At 26.5% G+C, this 26,665-nt stretch overlaps 1 protein-coding gene across 1 annotated transcript; it reads right to left on the bottom strand.

Moving 5' to 3' along the window:
* Positions 1-1,800: 1,800 nt before the first annotated feature.
* LOC147067574 (uncharacterized) lies at positions 1,801-4,087 on the bottom strand. The gene has a single exon (XM_085953531.1). The coding sequence runs from the start codon at positions 4,054-4,056 to the stop codon at positions 1,813-1,815; it is 2,244 nt and encodes a 747-aa protein (XP_085809657.1). The 5' UTR covers positions 4,057-4,087; the 3' UTR covers positions 1,801-1,812.
* Between the last annotated feature and the right edge of the window lie 22,578 nt (positions 4,088-26,665).

Genomic DNA, 26,665 nt, shown 5'->3' on the forward strand with positions numbered 1-26,665 from the left:
CGAAAATAAAATATATGCTCTAAGTTGATATAAAAACGATACATTTTTGTATTAATTTTTTCAATTATAAAGTATAAGACGATCTATGTTTCAGCATCTCTTTTTGTTCCCTTTATTATTCTTTCTTAGATAATTTTTCAAATTTTTATCTATAGAGCCGAGAATATTTTTTATTTTTCCTAAAATAATTTTTTGTTAATTATATGTAAAGTTCATAAACCAAGAACAAGATACATTTGTTTAAGATCGAAGCCCACTATCGTGTGCATTTAAAGATAAGAATACGCTAATTGGCCATAAAAAAACGGTTCCATTTCAACGGGATATTCTATTTAGCGAAATTTTAGTTTATTTAGAATTCAATACTTGTTTAGCAAAAATATTAAGCTTCAAAAAAATTCGTACCATTTAAACTCGAAATCTTAAGTATGTGTTAAAATATTATACATAAATTTTTAATATTTTTAAAATATTTCACCAGGATTTCGAAGCATATTCAAGGATTTTTTATCTGGTTCATATTTTTAAAAATCAAGAAAGTAAATTAAACTATTTTTTACCCATAACTTTTTTAGCTTCAAGTAAATTTTTACCTTCTTTATTTGGTTTAAAAAAGATAAAATATCAAAAGAAATGTGAAAATCTGTTATAAAAACCTTTGTATCAAATATTGAATTATCAATAAGCCGTAAAATTTACCAGTGTATAAATGAGCATGTAAATCGAAGGCTTATATGTAGCGTAAGAAGGATCTGTTGCATTCCATTGTTTGCTAATTTATGGGGGGGGGTTTAATGTCATCTTGATTAGCTTATGTATAAATATGATATTCATCTATGCCACATCATGTATTTTAATGTATTTTTTGAATAGGTTTATCAAATCTTCATTGGTTTTGTTTAAATTCACTACTATGGTGTATCATCGAACGATTCTAGATACTATTGTAATTAAAAACCCATTTAATCAAAAAATATCATCTATTTTTATATTTCATTGACTTTATCGTAGAGTTAAAATTTCTAAAAAAAATTAGTATGTGTTATAGTGATAACACTTACTAGAGTTTATGTGAGTTTTTTCCATAGTTTTCCAAAAAAAGTAATGGCACAAAAATTGATACTTGAAAGTACTGGCATTCTATTCAATTACTGATTGTGTGAAAATGAATTTCGATTTTTTAAGAATGCGAAAGCCAATTTTTTGCAATACAAGCGTCAAATTTACCAATAGTAGACAAATTAATATATATATAATTGTTTTATGAATAAAATCTATACGACATGTTCAATAATATGATTTTTTGATTCTAATAAGACATTCACAATATGTTACAAAGAGTTAACATATATTTTAATTCAAATAGGCCATGCATAGCCACACCACATGGGAACGCATATAAAAATATTCCCCTTGATTTGTTTTTATTCATTATTGCTCAACTTTCTAGCCATAAATTAAGCTGTACAGATATAAAACCAATCACCTATATCTAATAGCGGCATTGGGGTATAGAACGAATTTGAGGGGTGTATTTAGGCAATTTGTTAGAAAAATAATATTTATAGAATCAAATTGTCACGAAATATGAGACATAGCGGATTTATTCTATAGAGGAACGAATATTAGTGGGAACTTATATTTGATATAAAATATTTTTAAAATTTGCTAATCAAGATAATCAACATAGAAAATAAATGTATTTGAAAATTTTTTTGCAAAATTTAATAGCCCATTATATTGTATTCAAGTAAAAATAAGATTGATAAGTTTTAATTCGATTTAATGCTAATATGATAAATGATTACTTTATTAACAATCCACTGCGCTGTTCATAGTAATTTGAGGTCCACTTGTTTTGTATGATGGAGCTACTGGCTGTTCTACACCTGCGATATTTATTACGGGCAATGAATCTCCAGTTTCACACTCATTTAGATTCTTCTTCTCTTCTTCACATTCCACACCGCCTGCTTGTTCTCCCTTTCCTCCTTCAGAAGCGGCTGAATCTCCAGCCATAGACTTTCCTTCTTCACATATCACTTCGCAATTCTCTCCTCTCATTCCTTGTCCACCCAATCCGCCTGATGGGGGTGCGACAGGTTGAGGAGGTGCAGGATTAACGGGTGCTGCTTGTTGTGCTTGGGCCTGTGGTGCTTCACAAATAAGTTCACATACTTGACCAGAACCTCCGCCCATTCCTGAGCCAGAGCCTCCACCCATTCCTGAGCCAGAGCCTCCACCCATTCCTGAGCCAGAGCCTCCACCCATTCCTGAGCCAGAGCCTCCGCCCATTCCTGAGCCATTACCTCCACCCATTCCTGAGCCAGAGCCTCCACCCATTCTTGAGCCAGAGCCTCCGCCCATTCCTGAACCAGAGCCTCCGTTCATTCCTGAGCCATTACCTCCGCCCATTCCTGAGCCAGAGCCTCCGCCCATTCTTGAGCCAGAGCCTCCGCCCATTCCTGAGCCATTACCAGATCCAGAACCTCCGCTTGTTCCAGAGCCTCCCCCTGATCCTGAATTAGGTGTTTCTTCATCACCTCCACCGGAACCTCCGCCTGGAACGAAAGGTTTAGATGTAATTGGCAAATATGGTGGGGCTACTGGTGGTGCTACTGGTGGTGCTACTGGGGGTGCTACTGGTGGTGCTACTGGTGGTGCTACTGGGGGTGCTACTGGGGGTGCTACGGGGGGTGCTACGGGGGGTGGTCGAGCTGTTATTGTAACTGGTGGTGGTGGTGGTAGTTGCTCCGTTACTGTTACTGGATACTTAACTGTTGAGCTGATAGTTTGATAAAGGACTTGAGTTTGTGGTGGCATCTGAACAATCGAAGTGTATACTCGTGGTGGGGTTGTTACATATTTTATAGGACCAGGAACACTTACCTGTGAAATTTCCGTTTGTATCTGCGTAATATATTGTGGGGGTTGTGTTACATACGAAGTTGGGCCTGGTACATACACAGATGAGTACTGAATATATGTGCTAACTACAGTTTGTGCTGGTGGTGTATAACAAGAATACATTACAACGGGTGGTCCTTCTGTAGTAGATGTAATTGTAACTGGTGGTTCTTTTACTGTCGATGGGGGTGTGGAGACTGTAATATAGTCATGCTGTGTTCTTGTTTCAGTAACTTCATTTGTAACAGTCGGTGGTTCAGGACACTCTTTTTGTTCTGTAACAACTGATGTACTAGTTATTACAATACTTGTAGTATAACATTCACTTGTTGATGGTGTTTCTGTTTCGGTAATCGTTACTGGTGGGGTAGTTGGTGGTTTAGGTGGTGGGGTTATTGGGGGTTGTGGTGGTGGTGGTGGTTGGATTGGGGGTTGTGGTGGTGGTGGTGGTTGGATTGGGGGTTGTGGGGGTTGTGGTGGTTGTGGTGGTTGTGGTGGTTGTGGTGGCTGTGGTGGTTGTGGTGGTTGTGGTGGTTGTGGTGGTTGTGGTGGTGGTTGGATTGGTGGGGGTGGTTGTGTAGTGATGGTTGGTGGGGGTGTTGTTATAAAGGTTGGGGGTGGTGTGACTATTTTTGTCGGTGGAGGCGGTATCTCACCTCCCGGTGGAGGTATTTCCCCTCCCGGTGGCGGTATTTCTTCTCCCGGTGGCGGTATTTCCCCTCCCGGTGGTGTATATCCTCCTGGTGGTGTATATCCTCCCGGTGGTGTATATCCTCCCGGTGGTGTAAAGCCTCCTGGTGGTGTAAAGCCTCCTGGTGGTGTAAAGCCTCCTGGTGGTGTAAAGCCTCCGGTGGGTGGGCTTGTTACTCCTGGTGGTGTATCAAATCCTCCTTCTGGTGATGGGGGTATTCCTCCTTCCCCTCCTGGTGGTCCAGGGGGTTTTAAAAGCGCGCCTCCTGTACCTCCAGGAACGCCTACACAGTTGCAGATGGCTGAAGGCTGTCCACCACCTCCACCACCTCCAGTGATCATGCCACCACCATTACCCGATCCACCTCCGCCTCCTCCACTTAATGGGGGAGATGATTTAGGCGTACCGTTACATGTAATAGAGCAGTCTGCTGGGTTGAAATTTATTTTTGCTTCCATAAGCCTCAGCAGTATAACTGTAAAAAGAATCTTGTCTTTCATCATAAAGTTGGGAAGTTTCTTGTTATTTATATTTAATTTCAAAACACGACGTTTCACGCTACCAGTAGTATGATATTCTATCATGCCTTATCTGCTATTTGCTAATCTCAGCCCCTATGTTTTACATGTTTGTTTCTTGGTTTTGGATTGATAATTACTGTTTGGGATTAGAGGTCTTAAGCCTTTTTATGTTTCAGGCAATCTTAAATTGTTTTAATCTTAATTATTGTTTTTTAATATTTAGTTTAAATGTTTACTAAAAGGTTATTTTATTGATCAAATTGATCTGATCACAAAACATATTTGATAATATACGCTAAAATATTGCTACAAAATATTTTAATTCGATAAATATTTATGAATAAACAAATTTTTGAAGAAGCATAGATGTTATTATAAATACAGAGATTGGTTTTCTGCCCAAATTTTTTATGTAATATTTTTTGTCGAAAATAGAAATTCATTTCATGTCAATTATTAATTCAGCGCGAAAAATAAATGAGTTCCCGTAATTTAAGGATTAAACAAGAATTATTTTTAGAAAAACGATTTTTAGGCATATAATATACACGTCAATAACAAATCAAAAAGTGTTTCCAGGGTTATCAAATTTTTGGAAATTACATTGAGGTTTAGAAGTTCCTTGATACAGATGTTCTATTTAGATATAAAAATAAGAATTATACAGATAAAAACATTATTAAATTTTATTATGATTGAATATTTTTAATGAAAGTTAGGACATTTAATTTTCTATTAAACAACAAAATAGGCCACACATTAAGATTAAAAAAAACCACATAAAATATAATGTGATGTTTCCAATTCAAAATAAGATTACCATAAAAAAGGAATGGCGATGAAAAGGCATTAAATTTTCATTGGTCAAAATATTTCATTCTGTAATACATAGCTGCCATACTCATGATAAATATTTTTTATTTTAAATTTGAACTAGATAATTGTTAAAAAATATTTTTGGTTCAAATCAAATATATGGACAACAAAATTAAGCCACAAATAAAATGTAAATTCTGTTACTGAAACCTTAAAATATATTCATCTTTAAATCAAAAATGTGAGAAAAAGTAGCTTGAAAAATAGATCCTACTGATCCAATGGAATAAAATCATGTTGTTTATTTCACATTATATAAGGATCGATAAATCATTGAGATATGCCCTTTAAAAATTTTTATATTGTTTCTAATGGTTTTTATTAAAATTTAAGATTATTTTATTTCAATTATTGCCTGAAACTTTAATCATAGCATAAATTATTTAATGGACTATTTTAATTCGATTTAAAAAAAAAGAGATTAGAATAAATAAATTTATAAAAGAAGAATAGGCTAAAAAATTGTGTATGGGCCGTTTCATTTAAAAAAAACTTATTATAAGACCTTCTTTTATTTTTTTTAAAATTTTATTGCTTCTTTTTTAAAAATTCAATTCAAAAAAATACATTAGAAAATTTGTTTTTATCCCATAATTAATCTGCAATTATTTGTGCTCCACAATTTTGATATTTTCACCACTTTTATCAATATTAGATGCATAATATTCTTCGTATAATCTTTGTCTTTAAATTTTTACTGACGAATAAATTTGTAAAAATTCCTAGTTGCGGTATTTAATAGCAAATAATAAAATTTAAACATATAATAAATGGATAAATTTACCTTGTTATAATAAGGATACATATAGAAAACCATCTAAGAAGTATAAATTATGAGTATAATCCTTTAGGTAGCTTAATATTGATCAATTCAATCAAAAATTTATTAATGAAATAAATATAGCATAAAACAATACAGACTTAATCATAAACCATCACAATATGTTAATTTCTTTTTAATGGTTCATTTTTTGGATTAAAAGACCAGATTTTTTTCGAATTCATCACAATGATAGTATAAATATATGGCTTAAAATAGATACCACATTAAATGAATGATTTATCTACTATTTAAAAAAAAAGGAATTTATAATAATGTTCCGTAAAGATGTACGCAAATAATAGAATTAATTGCCCCAATTAGGTCACATTTTATTGGAAAATATTCGAGATATTCCTTGAATTACCTTAAAATATATATAAAATATTTAAGTCCTCTATTTTATACAGTCATAATGATTATATTCATCAATAAATATGATTGATGTCACAAATTTACGAAATTTTTATAGAATGCAATATATTTGTTGTAATAATAATATATAATAGCCTTATGTAAAATATATAAAAAACACTCATGATATACTTGACAGTAAGTATTTAAAATAATAGGGTTTGTACATATATGATTTTAATCCAGCTTTATATTTATAAATATAACGAGTTTGTGCCAAGAAAATTCTGAATATAATATTTTAGTAATCAACTCGCATAATTATATATTCATTTTTTTATAATTAATTTTATTTCAAAAAAAATTTAATGGAGTTTGAAAATATTTCATTGGATTCTCCAAGTAAACAAAGATGATAGATAAAGTACCTATAGATATATATCTTCTCAACGTAAAGTAGATTATTCGATATAGTAATAGAATCAAGTACCCCACTGGTCTAGAGGCTAGAACTTATTTGAAACAGATGATGATAAAGGGAATTGTTTTATCAAAAATCTAGAAACATTATAACGCTTAAATGATAAAAATACCGATAAATTCAATTTTAAAATATAAAATATCACCCAATCAAATTGTAGAAAGAAGTTATTTGGGTTTTAAAAGAAGCATTTATCCTTTAAAGAAATTTTATTAATTAATTATGTAATTATATCGGGTATATTTGTTTATTCATGGGTTAAGTTTCTTTTTATCAATTTTATCTATGTAGACGTATTCAGTCCATTGGAAATATTGAACAACTCCTTGATGCATCTTTTGACACCTTCCCCTGATCTATCTTCATCAACTACACCTTTTCTCACAAATTAGACGCGTTAAGTGTATTGCGAAGTGTGTGAGCTTGCATGCGGGCTTCTACTTCGTCCGGGATTTTCAACTCCTAAACATAAACATATCAGAATAAATAAAAATACAAAAAAGATAATTGTTAAAAAAAAATTAATTTTTGTGTATTTATATATCTAAACAACAAACATTGAATTGGGTCTAAATACAATCCCATCATAAAATATCAAGAAGAAAATGGTAACTATTGAACCGAAATTCCGAAATAAGAGCACAAATTCTTTAAAAAAAATCTTTTTACATATTTTAAGCCCTTCTGTGTAGTTTGGAAATTTGCGAATCACATAAATTAAAATAACTCGAATTATAGTACAAATGCAGTTAGATTTTATTCCTTATAAATTCATTGCAAGAAATATTAATATATTAAAATTTATAAATAGCGATTTTTATGAATTTTTGTGCCATAAATAGAGATTACTTCTTATGTTTTTTTGTTCCACATAGGTTTTTAACTTATTTATTAGACCTTTATCAGAAATCCAATAATCTGAACTTTTCTATCATAGACTAAAAGCCACACACATAAATAAATTAGCTCAAATTTAAATTTTATGATCTATAGCATTTCATCTTTTCGATATCGATGTTATCGGTGGATTGGAGGAAATGGGCATGATGCGAATTTAAAAATTAATTTTTAAAAAAAAGGTTAAATTATATTGTGCTATCGATTCAATGATTATATTTAAATATATTTAAACAAATAAAGAAATATTAGCTAGTAATTGTGCATTAATTATTAGATATATACGAGGAATAATAAATTGATGTCATATTATAAACGATTGCGTATCATGGGTAGTAAAAGTGCAAATTTAGCAGTATAGTTTATTCATAAAAAAAATACCACACTCTACCACAGCAATAGGATTAAAATATATAAATATACAAGAGAATTCAGTGACCATGTATTAAATTTATCAATATAAAGGATCTAAACACAGAAAGAGAAGTAGAAAATTATATATATACTAAGTACTTTTTAGAATTATAACCGTTGTTTTTAATATTTATTTTTAAAAATTAATATAAGTTTTTGGTGAATAAACAATTGCTTATTTAAAGAATTAATTATAATCTTAGTATCATTTTGTTGAATTTTAGTGTAAAATTATATTTATGCTTCTTTAATATATAGTTTCATCTGTTTACCATCACTTGTAGCAAATAAGAACGTTATTAATTTATAAAAAGAAAAAACCATGTATAATGGTTAATTGTATCAAAATCAAATACGCAAAACATATCAATAATAAATATAAAAAGGGTATGAACTGGTGCCCTGCGTTTATTAAGCAGACATTAAACTTATTATATTCCAGTTAAATATTAAAATACATATTTATTAGAACTTGTATTTTTATTTACAAACAAGATTCATTGAATCTATTTTAAATTAACTTTAATATCTTAACAGGAATTTCAATTATGATTAAAACAATTATTAGCAGGCATTTTTTCAATATCACTATTTTAAGTATTTTTTGTTCCACTAATATTAAAAAAAATTATTTCAATAAAATGCATCTATGAAAACGATGAGATAATATTATCATATGATGATAAGCGTTTAATTGTGAATTTAAATTCAAATCATTTGATTATGAACCATAGACAACTTATTATTTCCATAATATTCAAAAAAATAGTTTATTTACGAGGGTCTTGTAGTTTTATTTTTATTCATATTAAAACCTATTGGTCTATTTCGATAAATTTTTACATATTATAAACAGATGTACTTCTCTTTCTGAACTAAATATATTAAGTACACAAATAAAGCAATTTTTTGTTTGGGCATATTTTTGCATTCTTTTAAATTATCTTCGGTTGGTTAAATAATAACGATATTTTTATTTTCTTGAAAAAACGATAATTGTGTAATATTTTCAACCCATAATAAAGGCAAAGAATGTCTTTATTTATATGGTAAATATTATTTATTAATATTTGAACCATGAAATATTAAATTCTATTTATCATTATTTTATAATTTAGATTTCTTGATACTTAATAAAGTAGACTTAAATGCCAACTAAATGCTTGATAATTACGCTTGTATAAAACATAAATAAGTTTCTGGCTTAGAAGGACCATTAATGAAGCTTTTAGGCCAATTATCAATAAAAAATTTACTTTTAAATTATTATTATTATTGTATTTTATAAATTAAAAATTTAGGGGGGGGGGGGTAAACATCATGATTCGTATTTAAACTTCAAAAATTATAAATATAAATCACAACAATTTTTTTAGATTTAGAAGTAAATGCTACATATAAATCAATGCAATTATTAGACAATGAAAAATCCAACACCAAATAAACAAAACATGCTTAACAATGTTTTTTCGCGGCAATAATCATATAAAACTTCTGGTTCAAAACATATTTTATGGATTTGAGCAAGTAAATAAAAATCGCCAAACATGATCTTTTTACTGAATACGAAATAGAAGGATTTTCTACGGTGAACGTTTCTCAATGTATAGCACTTCCAGATAAATGTTATATTATCATGACAAATGCATAAACATAAATTCATTGTCAGTAAAACAGACTATAACACAAGTTGAACGCATATTTTCAAAACCAACTTCAGAGAAAAAGCTATACTTTATACAATTTGTGCAAATACACTGGTTAGCTTTACTGTCGAAGAGAATTTTTTGTTAACAAAAAATATATATATAATCAAGAAGGGTTATTTTTAAGATCTTATACGACTCACAAGTTATATTTTATAATTTTATTTTCTTATTTTTCTTAGAATTAGGTAATGGTATTTACATATATCCTCTACAATATAAATTTTTATCAGAAATTCTTTTTAAAAATACAATAAATAACAATTTCATCAACATTGTTTATTTATTGGTTAATTTGAATTATAGATATTCAAATTCTTTGAAGTAAAACCATAGATTGATTATAAAATAGGCTTATTTTAGCCTCATCATTTCTATTTGCTCTTCAGCATATTTTTTGTTTCAATATATATCAATTTAAGTGTTTTTCCTGATACTATTGTTTGGGACTACATTTCTGCTTAAGCTGGCATTCTTAACTAGTTAATATATGATCTATTGTATTTCGTGGTCACGATATTCCAACCCTTGAAATATGTTATTTTCGTATTTTCATGTATAAATTAGACAGAGTTTATTCTCTAGTTAATCATGTTTTCCAGGCTATTTACTACCGGTATTAACCAGGCTATCAATACCTGTTATTCTAATTTTACTAATTTGGTCAAGCTTTTTATCATAAACGAAAATATCTATTTAATTTTGTGATAATTTAGAATCTTTTTTACGTTATAGTGCCCACTTACATATCTGCCAGTTCTATTCCCAATATTTCTTGTCTGATTGTCTTCCGATTTTATTTAATCATTTAAACAAATTTTCTTCGGGTACATAAAGTGTATAAATCTTGCCACTTGGTTATTTATTCGTATTTAGCCATCCTCAATAATTCCTTTACATATACTTATTGTGTTATCTACGTTATATATTGCTCTTCACAGTGTTGGAACTTCGGTTTTTTTTCGACAAAAGAAAATTCATTATAGCAGAAGGACCAATTTTGGCTTTATGATTCCAGCTTTATATCGTCTTTGCGATCTTACCATGATAATGATAATAGATTAAAACAATTATTTAGAATAAAATACATTGTTTTAGCGAATATTAAAGCCACCTGATCAAAACAGCATAAATATTTTCGTTTTTCCATTATCAGAAATTAAATCTATTCATATACTCCCATCAATTTTTTTGCAAAAACCATTTCAAAAAAAATATCTTTTGTATATTTTGTGCGCTGCATAAAAAGATAATCACAGGCGCAATAAATTCACGTAAAATACGACAGGCATTTAATCATTTTGATTTATATAAATAAAAGCAAAGAAATCACAAAAAAAACAATTATGAGTAAAATGAGTGATATATTTGTCTCAAATTCCAAAATCTAAACTGGTTATAGAAAAAAACATATGCAAATTAAGAAGTGGTTAAGGTAATAAAGATATCATTTCAGCGTGTTTATTTTACTTATAAATGTTAATTGCTTGTCGAAAAAAATATTTTATATTTAATTTATGTTATTTACTTCTTAAAGGGCGTTATTTATCTAATATTAGGCTGTAAGAAAGCTTTAAATACAAATATGTTCAGTAATTATTCATAATTATATTTTATAATCACGCCAATTTCTTAATATAAGGGTCCATTATTTGAGGAAATTATTCTGTCTATTTTATATAAAGGCATTTATATAACGCTTTTGCATCTAATATATTTATATTTTTGTGAATTTTTTGTTTTTTATTTAGCTATGTGCGAAAGAAAAATCAGGAACAATTAACTTAAACCATAAAAATATTAATAAAAACCTGCAATATAATATATTAATAATGTTGTTTTTTTTATATCATTACAATAAAATTAGAGTATTTTTTCCGTCAAATAAGTCGATTATGTGTTTTAAATATTTACAAAGTATATTTGCTCTTTAAAAATAAATAGGTATTAGATTATGCTCTCTTTTTCACACCTTTTACTGTAAATTTTGTTTGATGTATCGTAAATTTATATTTTATATATATTAAATGCTCCATTTAATCGATAATAGTTATTCTATTTTTTAATCATAGTTGCCCGTAATAGTTTATCCATTAAAAACGAGATTTTTTTGTGCCAAGACTACACAAAAATATTTTATGCATAATTTTTTTTGCATGTTAAGATTACTTACTACAAGAAATTTTTACATGATTTAATATTGTAATTTTAATAACTATTTATAGTTTCTGGTTTTTATAAAATATTAAATTAAATTTAAGGCTGAATTATTTTAATTCGATAAAATATAACTTTTATTGGTAGTACATGCTCCAGATATCTTTTCATATATTTAAAACCAAGCTTATGGGATATCAATTAAAAAAGTACGTCCAATATCTGTAAATAATTGTTCTTTTGAACTGACAGAGGCATAATGCATGATAGATTTTTTATAAAACTGAATTTGATACCTTTATGCAATTTAGTTGTGAGTATTTGTGGGGACCAATCGGCAACTGGTTTTTTTGTATGTCTGAAATTCATATTAATCTGAAGATAAATTAAGTGTTCATTATTAAATTCTTTCAAGAATCAAAGTTTGAAATTTCATTTTTCATAAACTGGCGAAATATATTAGTATTAATGATCAGAACTAATATAGCTGAATTTAAAAAATATTATTGGAAAGTTATTTACTAATGTGATTTTCGCAACACATATAAAATATTATGTTACTTGGGAAATATAAGTAATTTTTTAGGTGAGGAGGTTTAGCCCAGAATCTTCGAGATACAAGGACATGGCCTTTTTAATATATAAAATAAGATGGAACATGCAACTGTAATTTGGTTTATATAAATTGTATAACTCTAAAAAATTATATGAATAAAGTGTATACATATGCTTTAAATAATAATTTTATACTGCAAAGAAGTTTTACTAGTAAAATTATAGCAAACCAATGGGGTTCTTAAAGGTTTCTCAAGCTTATTGTATTAAGTTTTATCAAAATTAATGCTCTAAAAGACAAGTGATATTTGTTTTCTACAAAAAATTTCTGGCGTATTTTTAAACACAACAACCTTTTATTTTAAGTTCCTTGAAATATGCAGGCATTGGTCTGATAAATGTGTCTTTCGTAATATCTAGGGTTCGAATTATATTCTCTGTTTGATTTTAGACCAAGTAAATAGTTCAATTGAAATTTCTTCTTGAAAACTTACTGTCCATTTCTCTTATTTTACTTTCTACGAAAATTTTATTGTTATTAATTTGGGTCTGAATTAGAAAAATCTAAGTGTATGATATTAATTTATATATTCTCACTTCTAATTTTCAAAACAAAGAGAATACATCAGAAAATTTAATTTATATTATTGATTGATAAAAAAATATACTGCGTTAATTTGCATATTTAATTCATTTTTTACATAGATTAAAGTCAAATATAGGTGTTGAGGTTTTTAAAGCAAAAAAAGATTATTTAAATGCTCAGTCAAGTAAGAAATTGGATTATTATCCTACGAAAATGAATAGATGAAAAGAGCAATATAAGCTACAAATTTAATTTTATCATTTTTAAGAAATTTCTAAAAAGCATATCTTTTCAGGAAGATCTTTATGTTTGTCTAAAACTCAAATTGATATTTGTACGATTTTTGTGGGTATTTTCTTCCGCGATGTAGTTACAAACACTATGCGCTATTTTTTACAAAATAAAATCATCATATATCCCCATTTTAAATTAACAAAATTGCGGAATACGAAATAAACAAGATATAAGTTTCAGCAACTAGTTGGGAACCAAGAAATTTTCTATTGCGTTTACTGTATAAAATACTAGCGTTTATGGCAATATATTTACGTATTTTCTGGACATTTACCTATAAATTTTTTGCGAACAATATGTTTTTATTAAAATTAACGAGCATTTAATTAAAAATTCATTTAACAAGATATAAATTATAATTACATACATTTTTATAAATTTATTATTTTTAGACCGTAAATCGGGAAGTTCATATTATGGTTTACAATAAGATAGAATATTGGTGAATTTCATCTTTAATTGTTGATAATATTTATGTTATTTTTTCTTAAAATAGCAAATTTAGAAGTATAAAGCATACTATTCAAATTTATTAAAATTTTTTACATAGATTTACACAAAGAGTGAACTGTTTTAACAATTTAAAAAAATAATTGATATCAAAAAAATAAGCATTGAAAAAATAAAATACCATATGTATATCCGATTTGTGTATAAATCTTTTTTATTCTATGAATATTCTATTAAAATTAATAAGAATGAATTGCAAAAATAAGATTTATTTGATAAGCGTCGTTTATAATATTTTCCTGAAATAAATAATCATATTTTTGCAGTCAATATACCCAGAGGCGTAATTTACAGTTTACTATTTACCAACATGTTTGGTGTTTAGCACCTTTTATATTTATAAATAAATTCGGTTAAAATAGCTATTGAAATATTTATTATAAAATAAAACAATTACATTGTAAATGCGTGAAACATCTTATACATTCGAGATAACACTATAAAATCATGGAGTTTAAATATAGAAACATATAAAAATATAAAAGCAAAGACAATGAATTACTATATTTAGCTTAATATAATTGCCAAAAAATCAATTTTTAGTAAAAAAGCATAATATTTATGTTAAACGTGTATTAAACTAGTAAATAATAAGATTTTTAAGCCTTTGATTTTTTTTCTTAATTTGTATTCAGGAAATTTAAGAATGGGCAAAAAAATAAACAAGGCTATATATGTCTTTAACACTAATGATCTTACTGGTTATTTATATCAAATATTTTATACTTACATTAACAATTTACATTTAATATTATCGTAGACCATTATGAACCCTATTATGCAAATTATTAGAATTAGGTTTAACTAATGGAAAAGACATATTAATTAATAAAAAAAGCTTCATATTTTTTTATTCTGTCAAAGAATCAGAATAAATTGTGTTTTTATTTGTTAGTTTTATAATCAAAAAATTACATAATAATTTTTAAACTATAAAATTCTTATTTAATTTCCATTTTATATTATTATACTCAAAAAATCACGCAATAATTTTTATTTCATTGTGTTATTTTTCTAATTAAAGAATGGCATAATAATTTTTAAGCTAAACTAAATTATATTTGATTTTAATGGGTTGTTTTTAGGTTCAAAAAGTCACGTACTAAGATTTAAGCAAAAAAAAATTAAATTAAATTTTAATGGGTTATTTTGATAATTAAAGAATGGCATAAATAAATTCAAACTATAAAAAATTGTTTTTAGGTTCAAAAAGTCACGTACTAAGATTTAAGCGAAAAAAAATTAAATTAAATTTTAATGGGTTATTTTGATAATTAAAGAATGGCATAAATAAATTCAAACTATAAAAATCATAATTAAATTTTAGTAGGTTATTTTTAGGTTCAAAGAATCAAATAATAATATTTAAACTATAATTATACTTGCCTTGACAAAGAATCCAAAAAAATTAAATATTAAGACTAATAAATTTTTTTGGATTCCTTTAATATTAAAAAACTATTGGCTGTTAATATAAATTTTTTGCATAATTCATTTATCATATAAATATAATAAAATAAAACCAGCACGAGTTTTAAACATATTAGATCATCCTTTATATTTTAAGAATTAAGTGTTTTAAAACATTCAATAAAAAACAAATTACATATGCCTTGTCTATAGGCAATTTCCAGTCTTGTTTCGATTTGATCTCAAAATTAAGGATTTGTGTTCCTCTACTTTTTGAAAATGTAAAAAAACAAATTAATTACAAAATATACACAAAATGCATAAAATATAAGGGTAAATAATTAGACTTGATATCAGCCAAATTTATATAATTACCACCTTTAATAATATACATTTAGAATATACGAATTTGGTGACTATTACATATAATTCATTTATTATACTACTATTTTTACCATGAAATATTCAAGATGAGGGAATTTGAATATTTATTTGTTTTTGATTATTTTCGCAAGGCTGTAATCATCAAATTTTTTAATTAAGCAGGTGCCCAATTTTGATCCCATAAAAATAAGATTATTGATTTGAAAATTAAATTTTTACTGTGTAAATACCATAAGATTCGTATTTGACTCGGTGTAATCTCTATTTGATCACATTACAATATTCCTTCTTTCTAAACAGCGACTTTAAATGATAATTTGCCCTAGCTAATATAGATATACTGTAAAAGCTCAGGATTAGACCTATATAACTTCAAAGGCGCAACAAATGAACCGTATTTTGTAATTTTTAAACCAAACTGTTTAAAGGTTAATATTCTATTCAATCGTATACATTTATTTATAGTTTAATCATATTTTTAGCTATTTATAGTTATTCAAGCAAAATTTTGGATTAATTCATAAAACAGATTTGGTTGAAGTTCTTTTCACTTCATCAAGTTTAGAATGTTCCACGAGGCATCCTTCTTTATCAAGACTTATTAGCTCAAGTATCTTCCTCAAACCTATTTTATGTGTATGCTTCTTCTTCCGTTGGTATTCTCAACTCCTGAATATACGAATTATGATATTTTTTGTAACTAAAACCATTCATGAAATGGCGGCAATATACTCTTAATAATATACAAATTGTATTGTGATCCATTCATAGTTTTATTCAATTTTTAAATTCGTTTTCGTATTGAAATGTTCACTAAACAAAAATCATATTTATTGGCAATGCTATACTAAAAAAATCCTTCAAAATCGTTTTAACAAATAAAGAAATATTTTACTCCATAGCTTATAATTTGTGAGCTAAATGAGTATATTTTTAAATATCCACAAGGAATATGATTTATTGATTTTTATTTAAGGGCTATATTTATAGTCGTAATTTTAGTTTTTGTTCTCAGGCACAGCTTGCTTGATTCTCTGTACACACAGCGTATTTATACTTTCGGCTATCTTCTCCTCTCCAAAGTCTTCTTCAATACCCCTCCTTCTTTCGAGACCTATTAATTCAAGGGTTTTTCTCAATCCCAATGTTTGAATATATGCCTCAACCTGGTTGGTGACATCTAGTTCCTTCAGGTACTCCACAAGGAATATGAAAATATGTTTTAAAATTAACATTAAATTTTAGAATAACCCATATCAAGCAATGGACAAAGATGAATTGGTTTCTGGATGCAAATTATTAATAAAAAAATCGATGGACGGGCAAGAGGCTTTGAAGGCCGAAATATTAGACATAAGAAAACAAAAAACTGTTCAATACTATGTTCATTATATAAATTACAATAAAAGATTGGATGAATGGGTATCACATGATAAATTAATATTGGATGAAGTAGAATATCCTAAAAAGAAAAAGAAGACAGAAGATCGTAAAGCAGAAAAAAGTGTACGAAAAACAACAGAGCAAGTAGAAGAAGAAGAAAAGGAGAAAGATCCCGATTTGACTTACCGGGTCAAGAACGTAGACAAGATACAGATAAATAATTTTTTAGTAGAAGCATGGTATTTTTCTCCATACCCAAAAATAATTTCTGAACAGCCAATAGTTTATATTTGTTCGTTTTGTCTTTTTTATTTTGGATTCAAAGAGCAATACGAAAAACATAAACGATGCTGTAAATTAAAACATCCACCAGGAAATGAAATTTACAGGAAAGGCAATTTAAGCTTTTTTGAACTCGATGGCCACATACAAAAAAACTACTGCAGAAACTTATGCCTACTTTCTAAATTATTTTTAGATCATAAAACATTGTATTACGACATAGATCCATTTTTATTTTACGTACTGTGTGAAGAAAGACGCGACGGATATCATATTGTCGGATATTTCAGTAAAGAGAAGGACGGCACACAAGGTTTTAATGTTGCATGCATTTTAACTTTGCCTTATTGTCAAAGAAAAGGATATGGAAGGATTTTAATCGATTTTTCGTATCTATTAAGCAGAAAAGAGGGCATAGCTGCTTCTCCAGAAAAACCATTGAGCGATCTTGGACTAGTAAGTTACAAAAAATATTGGAAGGAAAAAATATTTGCTTTGATGAGCAGCAGAAGTGAAATTAGTGTATCCGAAATAAGTAAAGCTACAAATATAACCATAGAAGATATTATGGCTGTTCTCAGTGAAGAAGGATCTATTAAATTTTATGATGGTAATCCCATTTTTACCCTTAAAGAAAAAATTGATGAAAAGATCGGGGTAGATGAAAAGTGCCTTGAATGGGAAATACCCAATTTTACTAATTCTAATTTGAGAACCGTTTGAATCTTAAATATTCATTAAAAAATGTTGTACAAAAACCTCTTTAGATGTAAAAAATTTTAAAAAAGTCTTTTAATGGTAACAATTAGGACTTCATTAGTCTATTATTTGATGGTCGTAGCAATTATAATAAATTTCAGAACATGTATTTATTGAACATTTAAGGGTTATTCCATGGTAAATTTAATCTGTAAATTCTTTAAAATCCGTCGGTGTGTCTAGATGATGATCCAAGCAGGGGTTCATTGTTAGTTAATTCATTTGATGAGTTTAAGAATTATAATAAGTTTATTGAACATATGTGTTATGCCATCGTAAATCTAATCTGTAAATTATTTAAAATCCTAAGGTGTGTCTAGATGATGATCTAAGCAGGGGTTCATTGTTAGTTAATTCATTTGATGAGTTTAGGAATTATAATAAGTTTGTTGAACATTTAAGGGTTATGACATCGTAAATCTAATCTGTAAATTATTTAAAATCCTAAAGTGTGTCTGTATGATGATTCAAGTAGTGGTTCATTGTTTATTTTTAGTTAATTTATTTGATGAGCATAGGAATTTTAAAAAAAATAATAAGAGAAATAAATGAACACATAATATATGAGTTATGTTATAGTAATTTTAATGTATAAATTCTCATAAATCATTGAATTTTTTAAGATATGATCCAAGTCAGGGGTTCATTCTCCATCAAGAGCGGAATAAATAACGAAAACAGTAAACCTGATGTTTTTTTTTCATTTTAAGAAGACAGGTACCAATTTTAAGACTAAATAAAATTATTTTAATAAAAACAACACAGAACTAAATTCTTTACGATTTTGCATATGCTTTTAATATAAATTCCTGGCACATGTCTTCATTTAAATAAAAAACTTTTAAGAAACATTAGGAAAATGAAAAGTCGGTTGTTGTGCTGAATATCAGAATAAAATAATTTTATCAAATCCTCGCATGCTTACCAATATCTTTATATGATTAAAGAATCGATTTCACTTGTTGAAATGGGAATAACCACTACTTATACGCCAATAATGTTGAAAACGAGAAACCGAGACAAGATGTATGTTAGAAAATATGCGTTTTCTAATTTAAAAATAGATATCAAGAATAGTTATATGCGCCATAACATGTGATATTTTGAATTATACAAAATATAATCATTTGTATATTATTTAGTTGAATAAACCATGCACAAAAAATATGATTAGAAGAAGATGCTTTAATATAGAAGTCTTGAGAATGTAAAATGCAAAAGTAAAGTTTATTGGGAAGTTATTGAAAAATTATAGATGTGGCATGCTTTTGGTGATCTGTAAAGTTATGTTTGATTAAAATAATAATAATTAACATATAAATAAATTTAGCATCCAATAAAATAACAGAATAATCGCATAGTTAGGCAAATACAGTATAAAAAAGATGCAATAAAATATTTTATTCAAACTAGTATGTTCATTTGCTTCTATGAATGAATGAAAACGAATTTATAATTTAGACGCCCTGTAAATATAATATGTACCAGATACTATCTAATTCCACGAATTTCATAATCTAATTTTATTTATCTTTATATTATAATTACCACAATATAGTATTTTTTTATTTATGTTATTTTCTGATTGTTGTTTGGATTTTATATTCAAGCTGACGTTTTTTATTTACCGTGGGCACATCATATCTAAACTCTTAAATCACAAAGAAGCAAATTGTAAATATTTACAAGTGCTATCTAGCTAACATTTTTCAGACTCTTTTTTGATAACGAGGCTGTGTTTAGTTTTATAGAACATACTGATATCACTAAATTTATGTTTTCGCAAAGTATAAGACTCTAAATCTCTCCAATTATAATCTATTAATGCTCTTCTATACAGATTGTGTCTCTTTTAAACTATCTTGATTGTGATATTATTGTATAAATGTTTGTGCATTAAAATTTAGAGTAGTATTAGATCTTTATTGGTATTTATTCAGCCAGTTTCGTATCAAAATAATCTAATAGTCGCGAAAAGAAAAAAATGACACATCCATGTAGTCTTTATCTTGGTAGCGTTATTTACGTGGTATTTATACCATTCCATTTTATATATGTATAAAATCAAGTTATATAATTTTTATGCTGTTTATCAATAAAATACATCTAATAATATATTGTGAATACATGATAGAATTCATAATATTGCCCGTAAACAGGTCAAGAATCTCTTTTGTTTACATTATATATTTAACATTTATATATGACATAAAAGTTGAAATTTCAATTCTTGGGTTATACCAGCTACAAGAAGCTATGAGTAATTACTTTTAAATTTAAAAATTTTTGTTCATAAAATCTCACGTATTTTTTTATGCCTTTTTATATACATTTCTTATAATGAACTATAAGTGCAGCTGATAAAAAAAACTAAACATAATGTTTTATTACCCTTTCAATTCTTTTATAAAATTTTACAGCCAATTTTTATTCAAATTTTAATTTTTTTTTGGAAATAGGGAATAATGGAAATGCATCCCATAGAGTATCTAATAAACACAATCTTTAATTTCTGTTATAAATCTATATATAGTTAGATCACATATTTTTCTGATAAATTTATATTTGTAGATATAAAATTATATTAAAATCAAGAATTTTAACTAAAATTATTTTTTTTTCATAAATATGAAAATTAAAGAAGAATAAAACTAAGGTTTTTATCGCGGCTAATTTTCTATTAACGCGATGCTATTGCTATTATATTTTAATGTTGTATTAGATTTATATTTAATCAATGAATAGCTTCAGGTATTGTTTTTTATGTGTTAAGATATAATTGATGTAATCATCTATCGTTTATAAATCCATTTTTTTTAATATCGAAGCAATTACATAAATACTTCTTTGTTCGAAATCGTACTAATGCAATAAGATATTTTATTTAGTGCCATTTAAGTTTCTTTAAAAAGCACACGCCAATTTAAGGCTATATTTAAATAAAAAAATAAAATAATTTAGATTTCTAATCTTTTGAAACATACATTGCATAAAGAAACAAACAAAAACAATATTTTTTTATAATCATTTTTAAAATATTGTAAAGCTTTTTTTAATGTAAGCAAGAAAAATCATTTAAAAATAATTTTTACCTTTCTAGTCGTATACACTTCGAATATATAGAATACGCCATAAAAGGTGCAAATATATTATTTAAACTGACTTAAAATTAATTGATACACTTAGTTGCAAAATATTGATTTAAAGCACTTGGGCAGACGCATGTAAAGAGACTTTCTCTGTAAATCTGGTTGATTGTAGCACTGATTATGTATAATCAATATTGAAACACAAGAGAAAATATTCCAATCATTGTTTTGGTATTTTTAGTATGTTTGGTCGAGAGGTATGATTTATTGGACAATATAAAATAATTATATTCAAACTTATGAAGTTTTATTTAAAATTTATATTAATAGATGGATTGTTTATCACCTATGAACAAAAAAATATATAAAAATAAATGCATTATTTTTGACCGATTCTACCATATTTATAGACTATACTTTGGAAAATTTCAAATGCATATCTATGCTGCCAAAATAATTTATCGGGAATCTAGATATTTTCAACCGTTACAAAATATTCAGATTAACATATATTTTGATCTTAAAAAAATTAAGAGGTATAAGCATTTTTTTCGAGTTTTCTTATATAATTTATGCGCTAGTTTGAACAGTTTTTTTAAATGGGGTGGTTCCCGATTAAATTCGCACATTACCTAAAAATTAGTCAATAACGGTCGAAGAATAATTAATCACGTAGAAAACTAAAAATGAATATTTAAACATAAACTTTATTAAAATTCATAAAAAGGTTTGAAAAATACGAAATAATATGAAAAATTTACACGATAAACACATATATTAATAATATTCTTATCAAATTAGAGGCATGCAAGAAATATAGTCTTGCTTGTATTTGTATTCAAGAATGGATTAAAACTATAGAGACTCTATTTTAATTCAATTAACTATACAAGATAAAAAAAAGAATATGTATGCCAAAAAGTGCACCAACATACAATAGAATAGACATATTAAATATCAGGATTGTTTAAATGATTTTTAACCATATTTAAACGTCAGTAGCTATTGAAAAGCGCTCACAGGCATAATAAACCCTACCTAATTGTAAAAAATATGGTATTATATCGGCAGATTTTAAGATCAATATGTCGATGCTATAAATATAGGAACTTCATACGTCCACCCTTAATCATGTATATAAAAATTTTTCATGCTTTTTTTTCATTAAAATACTAATTAAAAGAATTAAACAAGTAAAGAGGCTCAAAAAATTTTAGTGGCAGTGTTTCGGATTATCAAAGTGTAAAATTAGAAAGTAAATTTATTAGACTATAGAATAAACTTGATAGTAAAAAACGTAATAGTATTTTATTTGATGCATCATTTTAAAGACAATTTTTATGCCTTTACAAGATATTCGAGGGCATGAATTTGGTCGTGGAATGCAAAACAAAAAAATAGCATATGTAACTGGAATTATAAAGAAAATACTAAAAAAAAATTTTTGTAAATTTAGAAGAATAGTTAACAATCATTATAATATTAAAGGTGTAGGGGAAATAAATTATTAAATCCTGAATTCATATTGATAAAGAAAACGCAATCAAGTATACAAATTTGAAACGGTCCTGATTATAGGATGTGTTTTAGAAAATTTATAATAGAAATATCTTCCTCGTAACACTTGAGGATAGTCGACAGTCACATTATTAATGATTTTTATTGGCAATTTTATCGAGAATTCAATGATATTTATATTATATGGTAAAACATCGCAGATATTGAGGAAAAGTAGATTCAACACGGTACAGAGGTTCACTGAAAGAGTCATAGAATTACATACAAATAAAACCAAAAATATAATTAAATGCAAGTAGAAATATATAAAGATACAAGCTACTTCAGCGCATTAAGCTTAAAAGGATGTCTCTCTCTATCACAGTTTTAGGATTTATAATATAAATAAAGGCACAAAAATCATTTATCATAAGCTTTTACTTTCTATCTTCGAACTTAATGTTATTTCAAAAAAATCAATAAAAACCGTTAAAATATAAATAAATCAATATATATAAAAAAAGAAGCAGTTTTAGATATATATGATTATTCAATAGACCATTCGATATATTTATTTTTGAAATATCATCAATAAATATATAGAAATTCCTCTTAATCTATGAACCATTTCATAATCTAAGTATTTCGAACCACTAACTGTCTATAAACATAATAAACGCATAACTTTTGACTATCAACATCGGAGAGCGTTAATTAACAGTAAATTTTTCTGTAAAAATAATCAGCTTTAGTTGATTTAAAATAAATTAAAGAATAATTATTGAAAAAATTCAAATTAATACAATTTAAAAGCAAATTAATATTTAAAAAAGAAATTTTTTTATGAAATAATCTGTCTTGTAAAAAAGTGGATATAATTGTAGCTATGCTTAATATTAAAAAAATGCATGGCACAAAGGAATACCGCTAAAAGAAATTTAATAATTAAAATAGGCAGGAGAAGCATAAAATAACCCGAAAAAATAATGATATACAAATGCAATATGAATTTCTAATATCAATAACCCACAATGCTCACTAGAAAAAACACATTTCGTGTAAATTGTATCTTGAATAAGGGGAAAGGCTGGGATCATTTTAAATAGCATATTCTATTATTAATTATTATATTTTATAAAACTGAGACTTGCATAATTTTAAATATTATAAGAGAGTCGGTATATGTTCAAGCAGAGAGAAAATTTCTTTTAAAAAGTTAAGATATAAATTTAAATTTTAGTCATTTAGATAAGTTTGTTGATGCCTCTTACTAACTTTGATGTTCTAAAACCCTGGCTTTATTATTACTCACCGAATACATATATAATAACTTATGATTTTCACAGATCTTTTATTTGAACTAAACCCTATTTTATCTCATTTTAAATCGTAAATTCAATTTATTATAATTAAATTAGTCACTTTCATTGTTTTTGACTACTTATACTTGTATTATTGCCTTTGATATTTATTAAATTTGAATTTGGCTATTTTAGTAAAGAAAAGGTTTTTGCGTGTATAAGTAATCATATGGGGTGTACGTATCGTTCGTTGGCATATTCTCGATTCTACTTATATTTATTAATCAAAGTACATATTAGGATGGTTTTGCTGATGATCCGTATTTATTTTTAGAAAATTTATAGTCAATGGTTTTATTGTTTAGTTTCTAAACCCCGAAGAGATTGGTCTGATAAATAATTCACAAGTATTTTAATACGGTCATCATCTAAATTTAATAGATGAACACACCAATACGAGAGAATTTATAGAATGCCATTTGAATTAAGCTATGTCAGTTATACGCATTTTTTAGAATATGTATTAGCATTATCGACGGATCTTGATGTGATTTATAATTCTCATTTTTTGTTGTGATTGCTTTGTCTTATTTTATGATTTTTTAAGCAGATAAAAACCAACATATATTGGGATTTGAACTCCATTTTATACGATTTTAATAAATTAACAGTTAAAACTCGTCATTTTTAGCCCACTTTTGATAATAGTTCGAAAAAAATTTAGATTTATTTATAAAGTTATTGAAAACCGTCAGAAGTTATCCAAATAAAAAATACAGCATATTTGCCGAAATAGAATTTTAAAAGCACACAATAAAGAAATAAATTTTTTATAAACAAAGACATTGTTTTGAATAAATATTAATATTCACTATAATTTTCATGAAGAGAAAATATTGTTAGTATGATCAATAGATCACGAATAGGGTTGTTAAAATGAAAATAAAAAGTGTGAAAATCAAAAATATATATTTAAAACAATTCAAAATATCTATGGTGTTATTTAATTTAGAATCCAAGAACTGCTTGCATACAATTGTAAAAAAAAATACAGTATAAATATATAAAGAGCTTAAGTAAACTAAAAATTAACCACGAAAACTATGGAAATCTAAAGAAAAGAACCATTTCGTAAAAAGAATTGTCGTAGTGATGCAAAATATAAGGTTAAATATAGCTATCGCATATATACTAACTAAATAGCATCACTGTATAATTTTTAAATGGATTCCATACACGCTTATATAAATAAAAAAGCAAGCACGGAGCTGATGTGCATTTATAATCGGAAACAAAGCGAATAAAATCTAAGCATATATTAGAAATAACAAACAAATATACAGAGGGAACACCAGGAAACAAATTCTGTGAAATAATGATAGAATTGATCTGGATTTTTTTAATGTTGTTTTTTTATTTTGCCCATTTCAAATTTCTTAAAAGTAATCATTTATATAATTATAGCTACTCAGTAATTATTAATTCATTTTTTATTACATAATCATATTGTTCTTGTTTTTATTTATTTTAATAATTACATATAGATTATATATCATATTTGTCGCTAGTAAAATATTTATATAGTTTTTGTTGATTCTTCGTAGGGTGTTACATTGGCTAAAGAAATAAGAAATTAAGAATAAACAGATACTTCATCCAATTTTTAAAATAAAATTTGCATATTAGACATGTTTTGTTATTTTTGTAGGCCATCGCCATTGATTTTTGATTTTTTTATATAATTAAAATGTTTACTAGATACCTTTAATCTTTTTCTATAGGCTCTATTAATTAACTTGAAGCAATACTGTTTTTTTATATGTTTTTAATGTGGCAACGATATACCTTCTTTATGTGATTTTTAAAATATTATTGGTTCTCTATATTTTATTTTTAAACACTTTCAATTTATTTTTTTACTGATAAGCATTTTACTCCCCTTTTTCTCCATAAATCTTCTTAATTCATATTTTTTACATTTTTTTTTTAATTTTTTTAGTATTTTTCGTTTATGCAGAATAGAGATATTGATTTTTCATAATAATTACTAAAATAAATATTCTTTCTTTAAAAAGTATAAGATTTTTATTGTGATATGAATAGCAGGCCCATTCGTATCATAAAATAACTTGTTTTAGCGGTATGTAAAAATTCACATTTGTCTTTATAAAGAAAACTATGTTGTATATGTCAGAATTTAAATAAATATATCTCAAATCATCCTAATAAAGATTTTTAAGCTTTAATATTCATCAAAACTTATAGATTATATTAATTCTATTGCGAATATAATAATTTTACATGATTTTTTCTTATCATTAAAAAAAGACGTAAATTAATATTGATAAAACAAAATACTATATTTGGCCAACTTTTAGCTGAGTTTATGCATATATTGATAAATTAAAATCCATAAATATTTAAATTTTATAATTAAAGTACAAATAGCGTTATTTTTCATGAATGTCTATGAAAAAAAATTCAACTTGTAATAAAAAAACAACTAAAAATATATATAGAAGCTAAATTTCATGATATTTTAATACATTTTGCGCATAGTACTACATTTTTTTGTATTTTTATTGTCATTTGACAGCTTTTCTTAAAATCCATTATTAAAAAGTGAGCGGTTTATGTTCGTATTCACATTTAATCGTAAACACATAAGTATGTATCTGTAAATTTTATTCTGCTGATAAATATATGTGAAATTTTTTCGCGTTAGATAACGTACGTCTTATGGCTCTCGATTTTTTCACATTTTTTCAAGGCCGTATAAATCGAAATTGAT

This window comes from Rhyacophila brunnea, unplaced genomic scaffold, assembly GCF_057557595.1.
Source record: "Rhyacophila brunnea isolate RB1 unplaced genomic scaffold, BYU_Rbru_1.0 scaffold_38, whole genome shotgun sequence".
Taxonomy (NCBI): Eukaryota; Metazoa; Arthropoda; class Insecta; order Trichoptera; family Rhyacophilidae; genus Rhyacophila; species Rhyacophila brunnea.

Coding starts and splice junctions, on each gene's coding strand:
- LOC147067574 (XM_085953531.1), bottom strand. CDS start 4,056: ATGGAAGCAAAAATAAATTTCAACCCAGCAGACTGCTCTATTACATGT.